This window comes from Conger conger, chromosome 3, assembly GCF_963514075.1.
Source record: "Conger conger chromosome 3, fConCon1.1, whole genome shotgun sequence".
Lineage (NCBI taxonomy): Eukaryota > Metazoa > Chordata > Actinopteri > Anguilliformes > Congridae > Conger > Conger conger.
Window position 1 is genome coordinate 12,810,048 of NC_083762.1, and position 19,039 is coordinate 12,829,086.

General features: G+C 45.9%; 1 protein-coding gene across 1 annotated transcript; it reads left to right on the plus strand.

Moving 5' to 3' along the window:
- Positions 1–2,264: 2,264 nt before the first annotated feature.
- On the plus strand, positions 2,265–12,581 carry LOC133124377 (transmembrane protein 198-B-like). Its single transcript, XM_061235528.1, has 4 exons — positions 2,265–2,427; positions 5,466–6,041; positions 9,098–9,300; positions 10,536–12,581. The coding sequence occupies exons 1-4, from the start codon at positions 2,265–2,267 to the stop codon at positions 10,689–10,691; spliced, it is 1,098 nt and encodes a 365-aa protein (XP_061091512.1). The 3' UTR covers positions 10,692–12,581.
- The last annotated feature ends 6,458 nt before the right edge of the window (positions 12,582–19,039 follow it).

The window sequence follows — 19,039 nt, forward strand, 5'->3', positions numbered from 1 at the left end:
TCTCTGTCTCTCTCCCCCTCTCTTTCTCTCTCTCCCTCCCTCCCTCTCTCTTTCTGTCTGCCTCTTTCCCTCCTTCTCTCTCTCCCTCCCTCCATCTCTCAGAGGAGCGTGTCCTGTTACAGTAGTGTGGACAAAGGGGAAGCCCCAGCTCTGCTCAGAGGTAACCATAGAGACCCCAATGAAAGATTAATGAGCCCTGTTAAGCACTGAGATCAATATTTGCTCTGTTGTTGTTTTGTCTGTTTTTTCCCCTCCTCTTTTGGCCTGTCAGTCAGTGCTTTCCTGCTCAGGCCCCTCTTACAGAGTATCGAGTCTTTCTTCGTCCATCTCTTTTTTTCCATTACTAGTGTTTCAGTCTAGTAATGAAACTTAACATCGTATTTTATTTATCTTAATTAGAAAGTACTAGCTTAAGTTAAGTTTGGCTTGACAAGTGAAAATATCTTACCCCTTTGGCAAATCTTAGAATTAGTAAAACTGTCACACCTCATTGGCTATCGTTTTTGTCTTATTTAGAAATACAGTTTCAAGTCTAAATATAACACTACATACTGCTTGTTAAGATTGGCACATTTTCTGGTTTTTGCCCCATAAGGAGACTGATTGCAGTATGTGTCATTGATACAACCACACGCAATATGAAGGAAATGTATTTTAGTCCTACTTCTTTTTATTGGACCTTTATTTAAACAGGGTAGACACATTGAGATTGACATCTCTTTTGCGAGTGAGCCCTGGAGCCCTGCATGCGTGTGGACTGATTGATGTGTTCATTCCAGTATTCTCCAGCCATTACTCTGCCAGGCAGGTACGGCAGGGCGTCGGTGTGGTGTGGCCCAGTCCCTGCTGAGGCCCACTCTCCGGCCTCATGGTAATCCCCTGTGCGGGCGGCGGCTCCCGCCCCCTGTCCGTCAGTTGCCCACCGGGCTTTCCTCTGCAAAAGCGCACAAATAACGACAAAGAAAGACGTCCTCCAGATGGTCGAGCTGCTTTCGTGTGCTTTTGTCGATTCCTGGTGTCTTTCAGGGAGAGTCTGATCTTACACCGTGAGTGACAGCTGCCCTTCGCTACCGATTTTCTGTTCTTCCCTTTCTATATTTGAGGAAAAAAAACAAAAACGTGCACTTGATCATTGTCTCTTGATGGTGGGTGATGAAGTGATTGGTTATGTGAGCAAGCGTCTGAGTGGTCTCGTCTGGTTTCTGGAGGAGCTCCTACTGAGCTGAGAAATTTGGATCTCTGCTCAAAATGGAGGGAAGATGAGAGCTGGGGAGGTGATGTGCACGATTATCTCAGCGACTTCAAGGTCCTACCGTTTTCCACATTATGAAACAAAATGACCCAGGATAGTGTGGTCAAAATGTCGAAAATGTTATGGAGCAATGCCCAGGACCAATATTCATGTCAAGCTCCTCTGTGTAGAAGTGCTGGTCTAGGATCAGGATACTCCCGTCCATATACAAACTTAATCTATTATGAGCGCAAAGCAGAACTGATCCGAGATCAGCTCTTCTGCCCGTACACACTTCATGAATTACCGGTCCATGAATGAAAGCTCTCTTTCATAGCTCTTTCACTCTGTGCGGATAACATTCCTGACCAATGGGGTGTGAGCAGGGCTTAAATGGTGACATGGAGCTGAAGCAGGACAAAATGGAGGACGGAAGTTTGGAACAGGGGTGGTAGTTCTTCCAGGGGCCTCCTCTTGCATTTGTCCTGGCTATTCCTGATTTTGTTAGGCTTTTTTTGTTTAAGCGTGGGTAGCAAACTAAATTCCCAGAGGCTAACAGTGTCTGTGGGTGTTTTTGTGGTTTCCTTTTAATCAGCTGCCAATTAAGGCCTTAAGAATAAGGTGTATGGATTCTTTAGTAAATCAATGGATGAATCACTGCTGCTGAGATGACATCGAAAACCAGGACAAGCCGTGGTCCTCCAGGACTTGAGTTTGACATCTGAGTGATTTCTCGTTTGTGGGCTGAGAAGCCTTTGTATAATGTTTTTGTTTTTCTTAATTTCAATGCTCAGGAGCTTTGGTCTGTCAGAGAGACTGATTTCATTATCAAGTAAAAGATACTTTTTTCCTCATCAGCTCTTTTAAAACATTTTTTTATTTTGTCCTTCCAGGAGATTCCTTGTGGATGGGAAGCACCTCCTGATCTTCCCGGTCCTGCCCCGCCCTAACCCTCCCTCCCGGCCCCCCACCGTCCGCCCTCCTCCGGTTTCCCTGACCCCCCCCCCCGCTCCCCCTCGCCCTCGCCGTCGCCATGACGTCCACGCTGCGGACCCTGGCCCTGGAGCTGGCCCCCGCGCCTCGGGACGGGAGCGCGGGCCTCAGCTGCGAGAAAGAGATCGAGCGGCGCTACGAGATCGTGCCGTCCGTCGTCTGCTCCATGTGCTGCCTCTTCGGCATCATCTACTGCTTCTTCGGTAAGAGAGGCATGCTGGGAGAGAACAGGGCATGCTGGGAGAGAGCAAGGCTTTCTGGGAGAGAGCAGGGCATTCTGGGAGCGAGCAGGGCATTCTGGGAGAGAGCAGGGTATTCTGGGAGAGAGCAGGGCATTCTGGGAGAGAGCAGGGCATTCTGGGCGCACTGAAGACAAGAAATAAGTCTGAAGTATTTTAGTCTTATATGTATGACTTTGAATCTTTTTCTATTACTTTTTGCGAAATAAGTATTGCTGGAACTACTGAGTTTGATTAATTTCAAGATTTGCTGATAAATTTTACAAATTTTACTTGCCGATAAGTTAAGAAAATTTCAAACAAGCTAATATTTTCTACTTGTGAGAGAAAGTCTCATTGCAAGAATAAGACGACTTCTTTACAGTGAGAGAGCTGGGAGAGAGTAGAGCATGCTGGGAGAAAGCATGTTCGTAGAGAGCAGAACATCTGTGTTGTGGGGATTGTGAGTGTGTTTAAAGGCCAGCAATAATTGGTTTCCTGAATTGTTTCTCAGCAACTGTTCGACTCTCTCTTACCACCTGCGTGTCTAATTAGAGCTTGAAAGTGACAAGAAAATCTCAGGAAAATGTGTTAGAAACTGAACCCTGCAGCTGAAGGTTGATGTTTCAGTACTTAAAAAATACACCCCAAAGACACAGCCTTTGCAAGACAAGAGTTTGGAACATTTTTCGAAATATGTTCCATGGCTTTTCTTCTGGGATCCTCCAGGGCCATGTTAAAGTAGGCTTTTCTCACACACTTGTTGGAGTCTTTGATGTTGAGTGGAAGCAGTCGGGTGGTGCCTCAGTGTTTTGGGTGGGGGGGAAACATCTGCTCTTAATCCAGGATAACCTAGTGGATGGTTTTCCCCACTGTGTGAATAGGATTCTGGGAATAGAGTCTTAATCTAATGGAGCTGGTTCCAGAGGATCTGGGATTCTGTAACCATGACGAAAGCCTCAGCTGTATAGCATGAGTCATTTTTTGTACTTAGGATTATGATGCATACAGTATGTCATGGCCAAGTATTAATAACAGAGGGGTGTTTGGGCTGTGTGTGTGAATGCATGCGTGTGTGTGTGTGTGTGTGTGTGTGTGTGTGTGTGTGTGTGTCTGTCTGTCTGTCTGTCTGTCTGTCTGTCTGTCTGTCTGTCTGTGTGTGTGTGTCTGTGTGTGTCTGTCTACGTGTATGCTTGTGCATTTCTATGTGTGTGTGTGTGTGTGTGTGTGTGTTTGTGTGTGTATGTATGTATGTGTGTATGTATGTGTGTGTGTGTGTGTATTTGTTTGCGTCCATCCACGTTTGTGTATGTGTGTGTCTACGTCTATGTGTGTATGCGTGTGCTTTTGCATTTCTGTGTGTGTGCATGTGTGTTTGAACTTTATGGAGTCCTGTTTGCACAGGGATGAGCACAGGCACTGCTGGACAGAAAATGGATGTTCCGGATGTTACTGTGTGAGCGGAGGGAGGAGTGAAGCTGGGGAGAATGCCCTTGAGTGTCAGTTTAGCGTCGTGCAGGTGTTCCACCTGTTCACCTGGGTTCTCTTCAGGTGTAAAATTCCTATTTCTTCATTTTCCAGTATTCCCTCAGCAGTGCCACAGCACAGATGGGAATCACTTGAGGGAATTCTCCGTATACATCCAGGCTGTCCCTGTTCAGAGAGGAAGGCCTGGAGCCTGGGAATGTGCTCTGTTAGGGCTGGGGATCTCACAGCCAGGCTCTGTGACCAGGGGACCAGGGGACCAGGGATTGACATTCCACCCAGAAGCTCTCAAACTCCAGGGATTACTGGAAGTATTGCAGCTTATTAAGCCTCTGGTGCCAAAAAGGAAAAATGTCCGCATTTATGTCCATTCAAAGCGACATTACCATGGTGAATTTACTCTGAAGTAATTTCTCTCCAGGGACTGATTTCTTTTTCTTTTCTTTTTTTGGCTATGCTACACGGACAAAGATTTTTTTTTCCATCCCTATTCATTCCTTTCCTGTTTATGTACCCAGCAAGCATGCTCTGGTACCAAAAAGCCCCATAGTCAAACAAGGTAGCCTCCATGAACTAGCGGCATTGGGCAGCTCCCATATCAATCCATGTCACCGGTGAGCGTCAGCGGGTCTCCGGGTCTTGTCCATCTTAATGGCTGAGACCCAGACGCGCGCCCCCTGCTGGTGACGGAGAGTGCGGTCGCGCAGCCCGCGGTCTCCAGTGAACCCGGCTGCCCTTAATTAAACGCGACTTAAACCCCTGCTCACCTGCTCTGCTCATTCAGTATTGATGAAGTGTATCGGGGGGCGCTCCTGCTGACAGGCTGCGTAAGTCTTTACTGACCTCGCGCGCACCGCTCCCCCTTCTCTCCGCGTCTGTATCTGCTCTCAGATCTCTCCTCCCATTAGCACATCACTGCGCTGTTCGCACATGCGGGAGGCCGGTCTGGGGCTATCGGGGCTGCATTGTGACTTAATTAGGGAAGTTACAGAGACGGCTTTGTGAGGCTGTGCGGGTGCTGGTGAACCGGGCCGGCTCGCTCTGCTGCTGCCGGCACATTTAGATCCGTCTCTCCTGTGGTCACATCACAGCTCAATCTGTGCTTTAATCATACCTACTTTATTTTTCTCTCTCCTTTTTTCTACCCCTCATTACCTTCTTCCTCTTTTCCTTCCCCCCTCTTCTCTTTCCACCCCTGCTCCCCACGTTGTGTATCTCTCTCTACCCCTTTCTCCTCCTTTCCCTTCATCTTTTTCTGACCTGTGTGCATGTCTTCCTCCTTCCTCTATCTCCACTCTCCCCCTCTCCTCCTCCTCCCATTCTTCCTCTTCTCCCTCTTCTTCATCCTCCCCCACTCCTCTTCCCTCTCCCCCTCCTCTTCCTCCTCCTCGTCCCCCCACTCCTCCTCCCTCTCCTCTCTCCTCCTCCCGCTCTCTCTCCTCTACCTCCTCCTTTCCCACCCGCTCCTCTCTCCTCCTCCCTCTCCTCTCTCCTCCCGCTCGTCCCCGCTCCTCCTCCGCCTCCTCCCGCTCCTCCAGGCTACCGCTGCTTCAAGGCGGTGATGTTCCTGACGGGGCTGATGTTCGGCTCGGTCATCATCTTCATGCTGTGCTACAAGGAGCGCGTGATGGAGACCCAGCTGAGCGTGGAGGCCAGCGCGGGCATCGGGCTGGGCATCGGGGTGCTGTGCGGCCTGGTGACCATGCTGGTGCGCAGCGTGGGCCTGTTCATGGTGGGCCTGCTCCTGGGGCTGCTGCTGGCCGTGGCCGGGCTGGTGGTGATGGAGGAGTTCTACCACCCGCGCACGGTGTGGGTGCCCCTGGGCGTGCTGCTGGGCTCCGGCATGCTGTTCGCCGTGCTGACGCTGCAGTGGCAGCGCTGCTTCACCACGCTGTCCACCGCCGTGTTCGGCTCGGCCGTCATCACCGTCACCGTGGACTACTTCATCGAGCTGAGCGCCCTGCTGCGCTACGTGTACGAGCGCGTGAAGGCCAGCCCGCCCCAGCCCGTGTGCTGGTTCAGCTGGGTCATCCTGGGCGTCTGGCCCGTGCTCACCCTGCTGGGCGTGCTCATCCAGTGGAAGGTCACCGGGGAGGGGTACTCCCACACCGAGGGTGAGTCCGGGCTCCGGCCCCGCCCGGTGTTTCCCGATGACCTCGCTATTATCTATTTATGCATTAGCTTTTGTTTTACCAGGAAACACCATTGAGAGCTGCCATACAGCGTATACATAGTAAGAAAACAAAATGACAAATGAATGGACACAAACAAAATGACAAGACGAATTAATGGAAACAAACAAACAAACTATTGCTGACTGGAAGCACTGACTGTTTCTCCATTCAAAGGCACTGTTGTTTGGTTATCAGTGAAAATACAACTCAATGTGAAAAAGTAGTATGCGTAGAATTATATCTGAAGTATGCTCCATTTAAGAATACTGAAGTATAATTAAAGTTTATATCAATTATGCTTAACATACCATTTTTTTACTTGGGCAGGCATTTATATTGGTGGAGGACATAGCATTGATGTCCAAAGCAACACTTTCCCTGTTATTCTTCTTGAAATGCACCTATTTTCACCTTAAAGGTTATCATTTCTTTCAATGTGAAATTTATTCCACCCAATAAAAAATAATTACAAGGGCATCAACTGGTAATAAATATAACTGGGCTGTCCAACAGCAGCAAGCTAAAAAGATAGTGTTGTTTATGTGAAGTGAAATCACCAGTGTAAATAATGTCACTCTTGATTTAGGTGATATTGAGGGCTGAGGCTGCCTGCACTATGCTGTGTTTTGGGAGGTGAAGCGTGTTTATATACAGTATATCAATGCTATACTGTATGCTATGCACACACTAAGACTTACTGGTCTTCTGCAGCTGTAGTCTATCCACTTGGAGGTTTTGACGTGTTAGGTGTTCAGAGATATTCTTCTGCATACCACTGTTGTAATATGTGGTTATTTGCATTACTGTCACCTTCCTGTCAGCTTTCAACAGTCTGGCTCTTCTCTGACCTCAGACATTAACAATGCGTTCTTGCCCACAGAAGTGCTATTCACTGGATGTTTTTTTTGTTTTTCGCACCATTCTCTGCCAACTTTAGAGACTGTTGTGTGTGAAAATCACAGGAGATCAGCTGTTCCTGAGATACTCAATCCACCCTGTCTGGCACCAGCAATCATTTCACGTCCAAGTCTCTTAAATCACATTTCTTCCCTATTCTGACATTTGGTCTGAATAACAGCTGAACCTCTTGTTGCTGCCATATGATTGGCTGATTAAATATTTGCATTAACAAGCTGGTGTGCAGGCGGTCTACCTAATAAATTTAGGAATGCTGACACAATTGATGTGGTTTGGGCTCTGTACTCCAGCACTTTTTATTTGAAATAAAACTATGAATATGAGTACATAGTGCTTTAATTTGATGGTATTGGGTATATAGGATGGTATATTGGGTGATCTATGTAGAGATTACAACCCTTTTTGTAGATACCCCCCCCCCCTCCATTTTAGGCGATCAATATTAATTGAACAATTGGCTGCTAAGCTGTTTCTTGGCCAGATGTGTGTTATTGCATGAGTTCATGCTCAGGAACGCTAACAGAAAGGTATAAGAGTTGATTCTAGGTGTGGCATTTGCACTTGGAGTCTGTTGCTGTTGTCCCTCAACCCGAGGATTAAAGAAGTGCTAATGTCAGTAAAACCAGGCCCTCGTGTTACATCATGGCTGTGTAGTTGCTATACGCTACAATGTAGATCAAATTCCCAGCTTGCATTGCAGTAATTCATACGTGCGGGAGGCGGGGCTAAAGGGGCGCAGCTGTGCTGATTGACAGCGGAGGTCAGAAGGGGTCTCCGCCCTGACAGATGCCTGGCGGGGAGTTAAGTGCCTTTGGGGTGCGGAGGTGAAAGGGAGAGGGGAGGCGCCGGGGGAGGAGGAGGGGGAATAGGGGAGATCTATCATTGAGCAGCGTGGCAGATGGTGTGTGTGTTTCCCTGTAACCCTGTTGAGCCTGTGGAGTAACTGGAATATTCATAATGTTAGTTCATTGTGTGGAGCGGGGCAGTGGAGGGGAACCGTTATTTTAGTTTTGTTTTGTGTCAAATAATGGTGATGATTACTTAAAAAAATAAAATAAAAAAATTAATATAAATATATTTTTTTCAATAGATAATATATCTTTTTCCCCCACATTGAAGGAGAAAGTGTATCTCTGTACACTGTACAGTAACCACATGTTCTCTCCTCCTAGGGCTTTCATGGTTTTCATATCTTTTTCTCTGACTAGACTGTGGTCACTGAGCATGTCCTTTGTCAGGATCTGCTTTGTGTCTCTGACAGTGATAGAGATGCTCTGCCCATTCATATTCTCTTTTTAGGGCCTGATAGCATTCTAATTTGTGTTTGTTTGTGTTCCAATATTCTAAATAGGAGTGTTCGATTTGTTTCATGCTTTGGTTTACTTTAATTGGACTTGGTCAGCAGTGCTGGTCTGAAATTGATTAGCTGATTGATTCATTTAACTTAATTTCAGGACCAGCTGATAGCGGGGACTGGTTCTAAGGCTGGGCTTTTGGGTTTTGAATGTCTCAAATAGAAGGGAGTTATGTGGACTTGAATTGAGATGCAGCCAAAAAAATTTTAGAAAAATTTTATCTTGTGCAATTAGCGCCAATGGGACTAATTCTCCTCTGCTTGCATTTTCCTTCGAATTTTAAGTATATTTCTACAGAATTCAGCATTCAGGGTCTCTGTTGGCTGCTTGTTCCATTTGTTGTACTGAAGTTCACTGGCCGGGCCCCATACCCTCATACCCATTTTGCACTATAGGCATTCAGCGTGTTTTTTATTTTAGCGTGTTCACTGCTGAATCAAAGTTTCCAGAGGCACTAACCCTTGACAGTCGTAGTGTGAAGAGTGCTCTATAATTTTGCTGCAACTCTTCCTCTGTGGGCGACAGCAACGCCGAGTCATCTGCACAGAGTAGACACTTATTGTTTAGAGAGGCCAGGAGCTGCAGACTGTTCCAGGAACACCGCTAAGTAATTTATATAAATATTGAACAAGTAGGACTCTCACTCTCTCTCTCTCTCTCTCTCCCTCCCTCTCTCGCTCTCTCCCTCCCTCTCTCACTCTCTCTCTCCCTCCCTCTCTGCAGTGATCATCAGCCGGCAGCAGCGGAGGGTGCAGCTGATGCGTATCCGTCAGAAGGAGGAGAGGAGGGAGAACAAGAAGAAGAAGAAGAAGCAGCAGACGTACCCCCCCCAGCACACCCACCAGCCCAAGCCCCACCAGCCCGAACCCGGCTACCGCAGGAAACCCAACCCCATACGCCGCTACGACGGAGACGTGCTGTCCCCGGTGCGGCTCCCTCTCCCTCTCCCTCTCCCTCTCTCTCCTTCCTTTCCTCTCTCTCCCTCTCTCTCCCTCTCCCTCTCCTTCTCTCTCTCTCTCTCTCACACTCTCTCTCCTTCCGTCCCTCTCTCTCCCTCCCCTCTCTCTCCCTCTCTCCTTCCCTCTCTCTCTCTCTCTCTCTCTCTCACTCTCCTTCCCTCCCTCTCTCTCCCTCCCCTCTCTCCTTCCCTCTCTCTCTCCTTCCCTTCCTCTCTCTCCCTCTCTCCTTCCCTCTCTCTCTCTTTCCCTTCCTCTCTCTCTCCCTCTCTCTCCTTCCCTCTCTCTCCTTCTCTCCCTCTCTCTCCCTCTCTCCCCTTCCCTCTCTCTCTCTCCCCCCCTCTCCTTCCCTCTCTCTCCCTCTCTTCTTCTCTCCTTCTCCCTCTCTCCCCCTCTCTCCTTCTCCCTCTCCCTGTCTCTCTCTCACTCTCTTACTCAGTCTCTCTCTTGGTGTATATCACTCTTTCCCTGCCTTGCTTTCGCTAGCGCTCTCTGTTCTTGAGCTAATTGGGGCGACATTAGCTCAGGAGTTGAGAGCAGTTGTCTGGCAGTCGGGAGAGTTGCTGGTTCAATATCCTGCTCTGGGTGTATCGAAGTAAGATGCAGAACAAAACTATTGCGGCTAATGAGCTGATTGGTGCCTTGCATAGCAGCCTTTCACCGTTGCCGTGTGTGGGTGAATGAGAGGCATTCATTGTAAAGGGCTTCGGATAAAAGCGCTGTATAAACGCAGTCCTTTTACCATCTTCCTCTGTCTCTCTCTCTCTTGCTCTCACTCTTGATCCTCTCTCCCTCGCATGGTCTCTCCCGTTCCCTCTCTCCCTTTCTTTCTGTCTCTCCACTTTCTCTCCCTCTCTCGCTCATTCTCACTCTGGTGCTTGTATTACCCTCTTGCCTGATCTCTCTCTCTCTCTCGGTCTTTTCACTCTGTGCTCACCCTCATTCTCCCAGTGCTTTCTCTTCCGTCCCACTTGCTCTGTCCCTCCCTCTCTTTCACTCTTATGCAGTGTTCCCGTTCTCTCTCTCTCTCTCTCCCTTTCTGTGCACTCATCTTCTCTCTTTTTCTCTCTGTGCGCACTCATCCTCTCTCTCTGTACACTCATCCTCTTTCTCTCTGTGTACACTCATCCTCTTTCTCTCTCTCTCTTTCTCTCTCGGTCTCTCTGTGCACTCATCCTTCTCTCTCTCTCTCTCCATCTCCACAGAGCTACATCCAGAGTTTTAGGGACAGGCAGGTGGACAGGCGGGGTTACCCTCAGGGCCGGATGGTCAGCGGCACCCACACCATAGTGGACCTGGACTACGACTGCGGCTCCACCGTGCCCCTCACAGCCTCCGCAGGGCCTGCCGTGCGCGTGTAACGCTGCCCTCTGCTGGCCTGGAGTGGCACTGCTCCCTCCCAGGTCTCCCTCCCTGATTGGACGCAGCGCCACAGGCTCGTGTTCCAGTATCCCAGGAAGATTCCGTGATGCGCCAACATTCCGTCTCTCTGCCCGACTCTCACATTCCAGTGACACAGGACTCCTCTGGGCTGTGTGGGAGAGGGCTAATTCTCTCCTTCATTTCCACACACCCTACTCTGGTAGAGTGTTGCACAGCTGCGGTAAAAACATCTTAAACACGCTCTCAGATAAGCCATTTGTTTACCTGTTTTGCTACGGTTCCTCACATGAAATAGCCACACTCACAAACCGTTTGTGAATTACACGGCAGACTTATTTGGAGTTTGTTTATGAATAATTTATTCTCCAGCTTAAATTCCCTACTGAGTTTCTCAGTCCTCTGTCCTGTCTCAGTATAACTTCTGAAAATTGCAGTGTTTAAGAATGGTTATAGACAGTGAAGGGAATACTCCTTGTATGCAAAAAAAAATGCAAATATCCCCTTCCTCAGCTGCCCACTTTTACATCTGTATGAAATATTTGTTTAATCAAATTCTAGTGCAAACGGCAAAGAGGAGGAATGAAGTGTATGTATTATTTTAATCAGAAAATCTCCCTTAGTTTAATAAGTTTGCACCTTTCTTACTTTCCTAAGAGTACTTGTTTGGAGCAAATGTGAATTGCAGTCATATTTTTGACGTGGACAATAGATATGAAGATGGAGGAGGGTCTCCGTGATTTCCCCCCCCCCCCCTATAACTTCATGAAGTGGACTCTACCAGTTTGAACCCGCCATGCCGCTCTTGGGTCCAGACTAGACTAGGACCAAACCACTGGGAGAAATGGGTGAATTTTGCAAATCCCTGTTTGACACTAAAGACGCTGGAATGCAGCAGGAGTTTGCCTCAGGAATTGTCTGTCCTCGGCCGTTTTTAAAAAGCCTTCGGGGCGTCTTTCTTTCCCCCTCACGCCCAGGAAATGGGCAAATTTTATTTTATTTATTTTTTATTTTTTATTTTTTTTGTATGTGAATAAAACAAAAATGGAGTGAGTGATGTGATTGACAGAGGAGAAGAGGAGGCTGTAGACACTCCTCCAATGGCGGGGGGAGAGTTGCAGGCAGTAGCTCTGCCGCAGGAACTGTGGAACGAGGATGGAACCTTCCAGAACATCTCCAGATGAGTGGAGAGCAAGTCTGATGTGTTCAAGGGTGTACATATGAAGACTGTTGAAGGAACTGAACAATGAGTGGGGGTGGCGTAACTTAACTCTGCATAGACTGAGACGGGGGAGGGCTAAAGCCATCGAAACTGCACCCCACCCATGGCCACACAGACTGGACGGGACCAGAAACCCCTTCTGGGACCAGTTTTGTCATACCCCCCCCCCAGTGGAAACTGCATGACTCTGTGTGTTACCAGTGTCTAAATGTCTACAGCTGTGTTTCTATGCCACTGTCGGCCAGTTTCGAGACCGGCCCTCTGTTGCCCTCCTCCGTTTTGTAAAGCTCTGATTTTGTTGTACATACGAATCGTACTGTATTTCTCGCGATTGTTGTTTTGCTGTCCATTTTTAAGTTCTGTTCCTTTTGCCTTTTATTTATATATTTGAAATATGTTTTTGTCCCTCTTAAATTGACACGTGTTTTATTTATTTCTTTATTTAAGTGACTGCTTATTACGCATTTGCACCTTCCACCCGTGGGCTGTCGGGGGTTGAAGCCACTGAAGCTGAATTTTGTGGGTTCCCATGTGGCTCCACCGACATCTGTACCACAGGTTACCGACAGCCCTGAAAATCTGAATTATTATTATTGTTATTAAGCATGTCTTTACATGGGCCTGGATATAGTAAACAGTGATTCTGAAACTCTTTGGCCATTTATTTCTGCTATGTGTGTGTGACTGCGCGTCAGAGAGTGAGAGGCTGTGTTTATGTACGTCTGTGTACATATATAGATGTACTGCCGTTTGGGGATTGTTGGTATCCACGTATTTGAAGTTGTACAAACACATATGCATTTCTAGAATACTAAGTAACATTTTATGAGTGAATTTCAGTAGGTTTTAACTGATGTTGCACAACTTGGACATTGTAAACAAATCAATCAACTGATGCGTGTGATGTTGCAAAATCACAAATTATTACTAATTATATAAGGAGGATAAACTGCTCTCCACATTTTCAAACGATGAAGAACTTGTAGAAGCCATTACTGACTCTGACAACCCTCAGCGTTGTGCTGAAATCCAGATCTCAGGTCTCCGGTGGCTCGTAATTAGACCAGTGCTTTTGCGCAGCACTCTGGGTAAAGTAGGCACTATACCCCGGCCGACGTGTCAATTTTCTAGGCGATAAAATAAAACCTGTGAAGATGTCGCTGAACACCGTCGTCATTTATACTCGATACAAATTTTAAACGCCACATCATTTTGTCTGTCTTGGAAGTGTTGCGTCGTTTCGAACAGAAGGTTTGGTTTCGTTTTGAATATACTGGCGTATACTGAGTGATGTGCTTCAGCCTGAAAGTGGAGCTGCTCCTCGGAGGAAACCGCTCAACACCCAGGGGCTGATGGGAAGCCTCTTTCCATCGCCGCTGTTCGTGAGGAGACCGTTTTGAATGTGCGAGCGTGCTCCCTCAAAGGTCTCCTGTTTACACCTTTCCAGTGTTTTATAATAGGTCCCGATATCCATTAGAAGTCGTTTGTCTGGTTTTAAGTACCAACAATAATCTATCCAGTTTACATGTCCATTCATCAGCACTCTCTGCATACGGGCTATGTGGATTTATTCAAGGACTGCGTTTTGATACTTTGAAAGTGTTTTTATAGTGCCTTTATAGTCCACATAGCAAGGGAAATGTAATTCCCCTGCTTAGTCTAATCAATATGGGACCTTTAAGCTGGGAGGCAGCCACGTTGCTACCAGAAATGGGGAGCAATTTGGTGTAATGTTAATTTGTAAAAATGTCCCGCTTTCAGCTGCCCACCACTGTTCGAAAGCCCGGGAGGAAAATAGAACGTGGGTAGGTGGGTTAAGAGTGGGCGTTTTGGTGAAAACCGGCCGCATTGATTCAGTAAACGGAATCTGCGCTGTGGAATAGCTAGGGGCCCTGGGAGCGATCTCTTCATGTCTAACGCACTTTACAAGGGCTTCTGTGTGCTCCGGATCTGTCTCTACTGCTGATAATTATGACTTACCCCGCGGGGTATTTTTAATCATTTCATGAGGCGGAATTTAATTCTAATTCAACATTAAATCAAAGCGATACGGCTTTGTGTGTTTGTTGGTTTTTTAATTCAGAGATTCCGTTTATTTGATCTCAGACATTTTAAAGCAATCGACAATTAATCATTGTTTGTAATTGCTTCCCATTGTGCATTCATTTGATGTGCAGATTCCCGATAGTGGCACGGTATACTGTCTGTGTGATGGATGGCCAAGGAGTTCAAAATCATTTATTTGTATTTCCTGCTCTCCTGGCCTGACCCTTAAGATGACAATGGTAAGGAAAAATAGGCACATCTCTATACCTTATACATTTCATCTCTGTCATTTTCTGGAAATGAGCCCGCATAATGGGCATCTCCCCTTTCCAGTCAAAGAAAATCGCCTTCTGTAGCCTACAAGTTACATCTTTTTCTGAGGAAAGGGAAAACCTTTGTTCGTGCTTCTCCTGTGAGTAGAAATACGCCACTTGGCTGTCTGCTCTGGCGTGCGCACTGAAGGGGGGAGAAATAACTAAAATGCATCCATTTCAGTATGATTGCTGTTTTTATTGGTAAGGACGATACAAACCGTTTGACGGCTAATGGGATCATAATGGACAGCTAATGGAATCTCACCGGCGGTTTCCATGGCCTTCATCCTCGGTCACTCTCGCACACACACACACAGGTCACTTCCTGTTTACAGGAAACCTCTAGACTAATGGAGATGTTGTTTGTTTGTGTTCGCTCATTCAGACCCAGTTCAAATGCGGGCGAACCTATACGCTCGCATATGCATTCATGCCTGCACGCTTACACAATCGTGCGCAGCATACACACACACACAAGTAATATCAAATTAATATTTTAGATTTAAAAATATATATTATTTATTGTACATTTCTGGTGGTAGTATCTCAGTAACATTGGTAGCCTACATCATGCAATATGCAGCAAGCACTAGATACATTGTGTTAAGGATTGTCCCCAACTCCTGTCCTCCAGACTTTTCGTCTATAATAAAAAAAAAAAAAACGAAACACTACTAAAAAGGAATCCTATTCAAATTATAAGAGGAAGAAATTCCAGCCCCAATTATATTTTTTGTCCATATGATAGGTATTGCAGGTCATTTCTCTTGCCATAGTGGTTTGAAAAGCAATACACTGACTTTATGCCGAATCTACAATTGCGTAGAGGAAGTAGATTACGTGTAATCATGGTGGTGATGGAGCGAATGTAGTTTAACTGAACACTAATCACAGGCCTAATGGTGGCTGCTTCCCCGTTGTATTAATAGCTCTGTGAAATCCTTCCTGCGTTCAGACCCTTTCTGATTGACAAATCACTTCAATTTCAGTTCAGTTAATGTCAGGTTGATGTTTGTCATTTTGGTACCCCAAAAAAACATACAAGGCCAGCCTCCTTGTTTTTTGTTTGTTATTAATGTTTTACTGTGAATGTATTTACATTAATTCATAACTTTGTAGGGACCCCACCCCATTTTAGTGGACCCCATGTTCTGGTATTGAATATTGACCAGTATGGTATTCAGCTGAGGCCAGCAAAACAGGGCAAAACAGGGGCAGCCTATGTTGCTAGACCAGTGCCCAGAAGGTGGGGAGGTTCAAGCCCCAGTGAAGCCAAATAAGATCAGCGGAGCTGTCATGCCCTTGAGCAAGGCCCTTAACCCCCCATTGCCCCAGGGGAGGATTGACTCCCACTGCTACATGGGCAACCAGAGGCTGTTTTCCAAGCCAGATGTAGAGTCTTCCTCCAGCTCATGTCTGTGCAAGCACAGTGTGTGGATTGTGGTATGAAAACACCCAGAAGCTTTGCATATACCAGACTTGGGTCAAATACTTTTCTACGCTTTACTGATCTTGTCTGGTGTATTGCAACCTATGAGATACTATCAAAATGGGCAAGCCCTGCCTTCTGGGCTCAATTGCACCAGGCTAGATCAATCAAACACAGAAAAGTATTTGAATCAAAAACAATTACGTATTTGACCCAGGCCTAACATTTACATGGTTTTGGTGGAGAATGCTTGCTTGTTTATTCTCTCTCAAAGAGATAGTGGTGAGTGTGCCTTCTGAATACAATTCAGCTATTCAAAATTTGGGCACAAAAAAAGAAACGTCTCATTTAAGAAAGGAAACCTATTACTTTCATGTCTGTGACAGTGGGAGCAGAATACGTGTTTCAAACACGATGTTAAGAAAAGCAATTGTGTTTGAAAAGATAATACCCTAATTTCAGTAACTGTATTATCCACCCAGATCCCTGGATCAGGCAGAGAAGGGACACGTAACGCTACATTTCATCTGCTAATGCTGCAGCTACATTTCCCAGCAAATTATACCATTCAAGTCTGGCAATAAAATTACTAATGCCATTGTTAGGCTTCTGTATAGCCCACTCATATTACACCCAAGTAGGGCATTATTAAAATATTTTTGATGGAGATGAACGGTACAAGTGTGAAATAACAGCTATTTCATTATGTGAGAGGAAGACTTTGCCCTGTGAAAGCTGGGTAGAGTTACTTTGAGGTTACTTTGAGTGATTTCATTATGCTAGCACTGTAGCATCTCCTCTGCTGATGGGGGTTGGCTGAAGCAGAACTGCAATTTCTCGGGGTCTAAGCCATTCACACATAGGGTCACAGAGATGGCTTATGTTTTAGTTATCACTGTAGTTTCAGCGGGCTGTTCAGTACTTCTCTTCTTCTAATAATACACCACCACCCAATTATTTGCCAGTAGGCGTAAGCTCCACTCAAAGTTTCAATGTTCATTTGCACATAGTAATAACGAGGCACAGTATACTTCAAATAATTTGTGAGATTATTGTCAATAATGACATGACTAATAGATAGAATGCAGATCATTACATTACAGTACATTACATTACCTTACCTTACATTATATTACAGTACATTACATTAAATTACATTACAGTACATTACCTTACCTTACCTTACCTTACCTTACCTTACCTTACATTACCTTACAGTACATTACACTGATTTAGCAGACACTCTTATCCAGAGCGAAGTGCAGATCACAAGCAGGTCATGTGCGCAGTGGGGGGGATAATATGGCTGTATTAAAGTGTAAGTTACAGACAGTGGTGCCTGGTCAGGACCGGTGGGATACAAGAGGAACACCTGGGGACTAGTTCACAGGTGTCTCATCCTGCTCAAGCCCTGGCTCTGGTGTAGTGTAGCAGGCCTGGGTCAAATATGTAATACTTTTCTGTGCTCGATTGATCCTGCCTGGTGTCACCAAGAGGACCAGCAGTTGGGCTTTGCATTTGGAGAGCATTACATAGATTTTGATGCACCAGACAAGCGCAGAAAAATATTTTAATCCAAAACAATTATGTATTTGACCCAGATCTGATTAGCAGGTCTTGAATGATTCACTCTTTACACAGATGTGTTAAAACAACACATAATGTGTTATTATTAAAAAAAAACACCTCCATGTCTAGTTAACCCCGAGAAGGATTTTTTGCATTCATTCCTTCTTTCACGTTGCAATTTTCAATCAATATGGTCTCACCATATACCGCTTGAAAGCGTTAAAACTCACAGTTCTGTCTGTGAGTTTTATCTGCCCCTCTCCGTGAGCAATGACCTACAGTATAACCTCTGCCCATCATACAGCCAGTCAGGAATATGGTCATAGAGTCATGACTGAGTAGTATTTTATCCATCCATCCATCCATTTTCTTAACCCGCTTATCCTGAACAGGGTTGCAGTAGGGCTATCCCTGCATACATTGGGTCGAAAGGCAGGAATACACCCTGGACAGGTCACCAGTCCATCGCAGGGCACACACACCATTCACTCACACATTCATGCCCACAGGGGATTTAGACTCTCCAATCAGCCTAACCTGCATGTCTTTGGACTGTGGGAGGAAACCGGAGTACCCGGAGGAAACCCACGCAAACACGGGGAGAACATGCAAACTCCACACAGAGACCAGGATTCGAACCCAGGACCTCCTCGCTGTGAGGTGGCAGTGCTACCCACTGCACCATCCGGGCTGCCCAGTAGCATCTTAGCTAATGAAATTATGTTTCCAACGGTGTATTGTGTGTTGGGCTTGCATTTAAAAAAACACAGATTTATTCACCAGCGTAATAATTTTCCTTCCATTTTCAGTACACTCACTAAGACAATTACATGCTGGAAAAAAACTGTTCCTGAGACTTTATGCCTGAATAAGGTTGATCTTTTACAACAGAAAATGTATTTGGTGATGTCTGAGTATAAATAGAGGCCTTAGATGAAATGGCAAGTGTGAGTAGATAGTTCTGAGGAGGAGAGTGAAAAAGCATTCGACTCCAGGTTAGAGGGCAAGACGAGTGACGTTTATAAAAAAAGTGCAGGCCTGCTATTGAATAATAAATGTTAAATTGTGGGATGTTTGACTTGGGGGTTGTTGTTGGGGGTTGGATATTTGACAAAAACCTTAATCGGTGGACCTCAATCTATGTATATATAAGGGTGGCCTGTAGCGTAGTGGTTAAGGTAAAGGACCGGGACACCGAAGGTCAGTGGTTCTAATCTCGGTGTAGCCACAATAAGATCTGCACAGCCGTTGGGTCCTTGAGCAAGGCCTTTAACCCTGGATAAGAGCGTCTGCCAAATGCCTGTAATGTAATGTATGTATTAGTATATAAGGTTGTATTATTGCAATTATTGGACTAAGAGGGAGATGTAGAGGATGGGTGACAGGCAGGGGGAGAAGTGAGAACACATTAATGTTTTATCATTTAGTATGCAATCGATTTTTAGTGTCCATGTGTCCTTTTGGAGTCTCCAAATGTCCTTTTTCTAAACCTGCCTAGACATAGCTAAGAAAAACCAATGCAGAATGCTCATTTCTGGTGACATTGTCATCAAATTTGAGAGAGATTTGTCCAGTGCTTTACCTGTGGTTCCATTGTGTTTCTTCCACTGTGTTTGAACATAACTTGTGTAACTTTGTTTTAGTAGTATTGAGAGTAATTCTGGCTTTGGCAAACAAACTCCCAAGGGTTATCTTTCAGGAGAAACCGGGATTGTGCCTGTTGTCAAAAGGGTTCAAGAGTAGTAACCA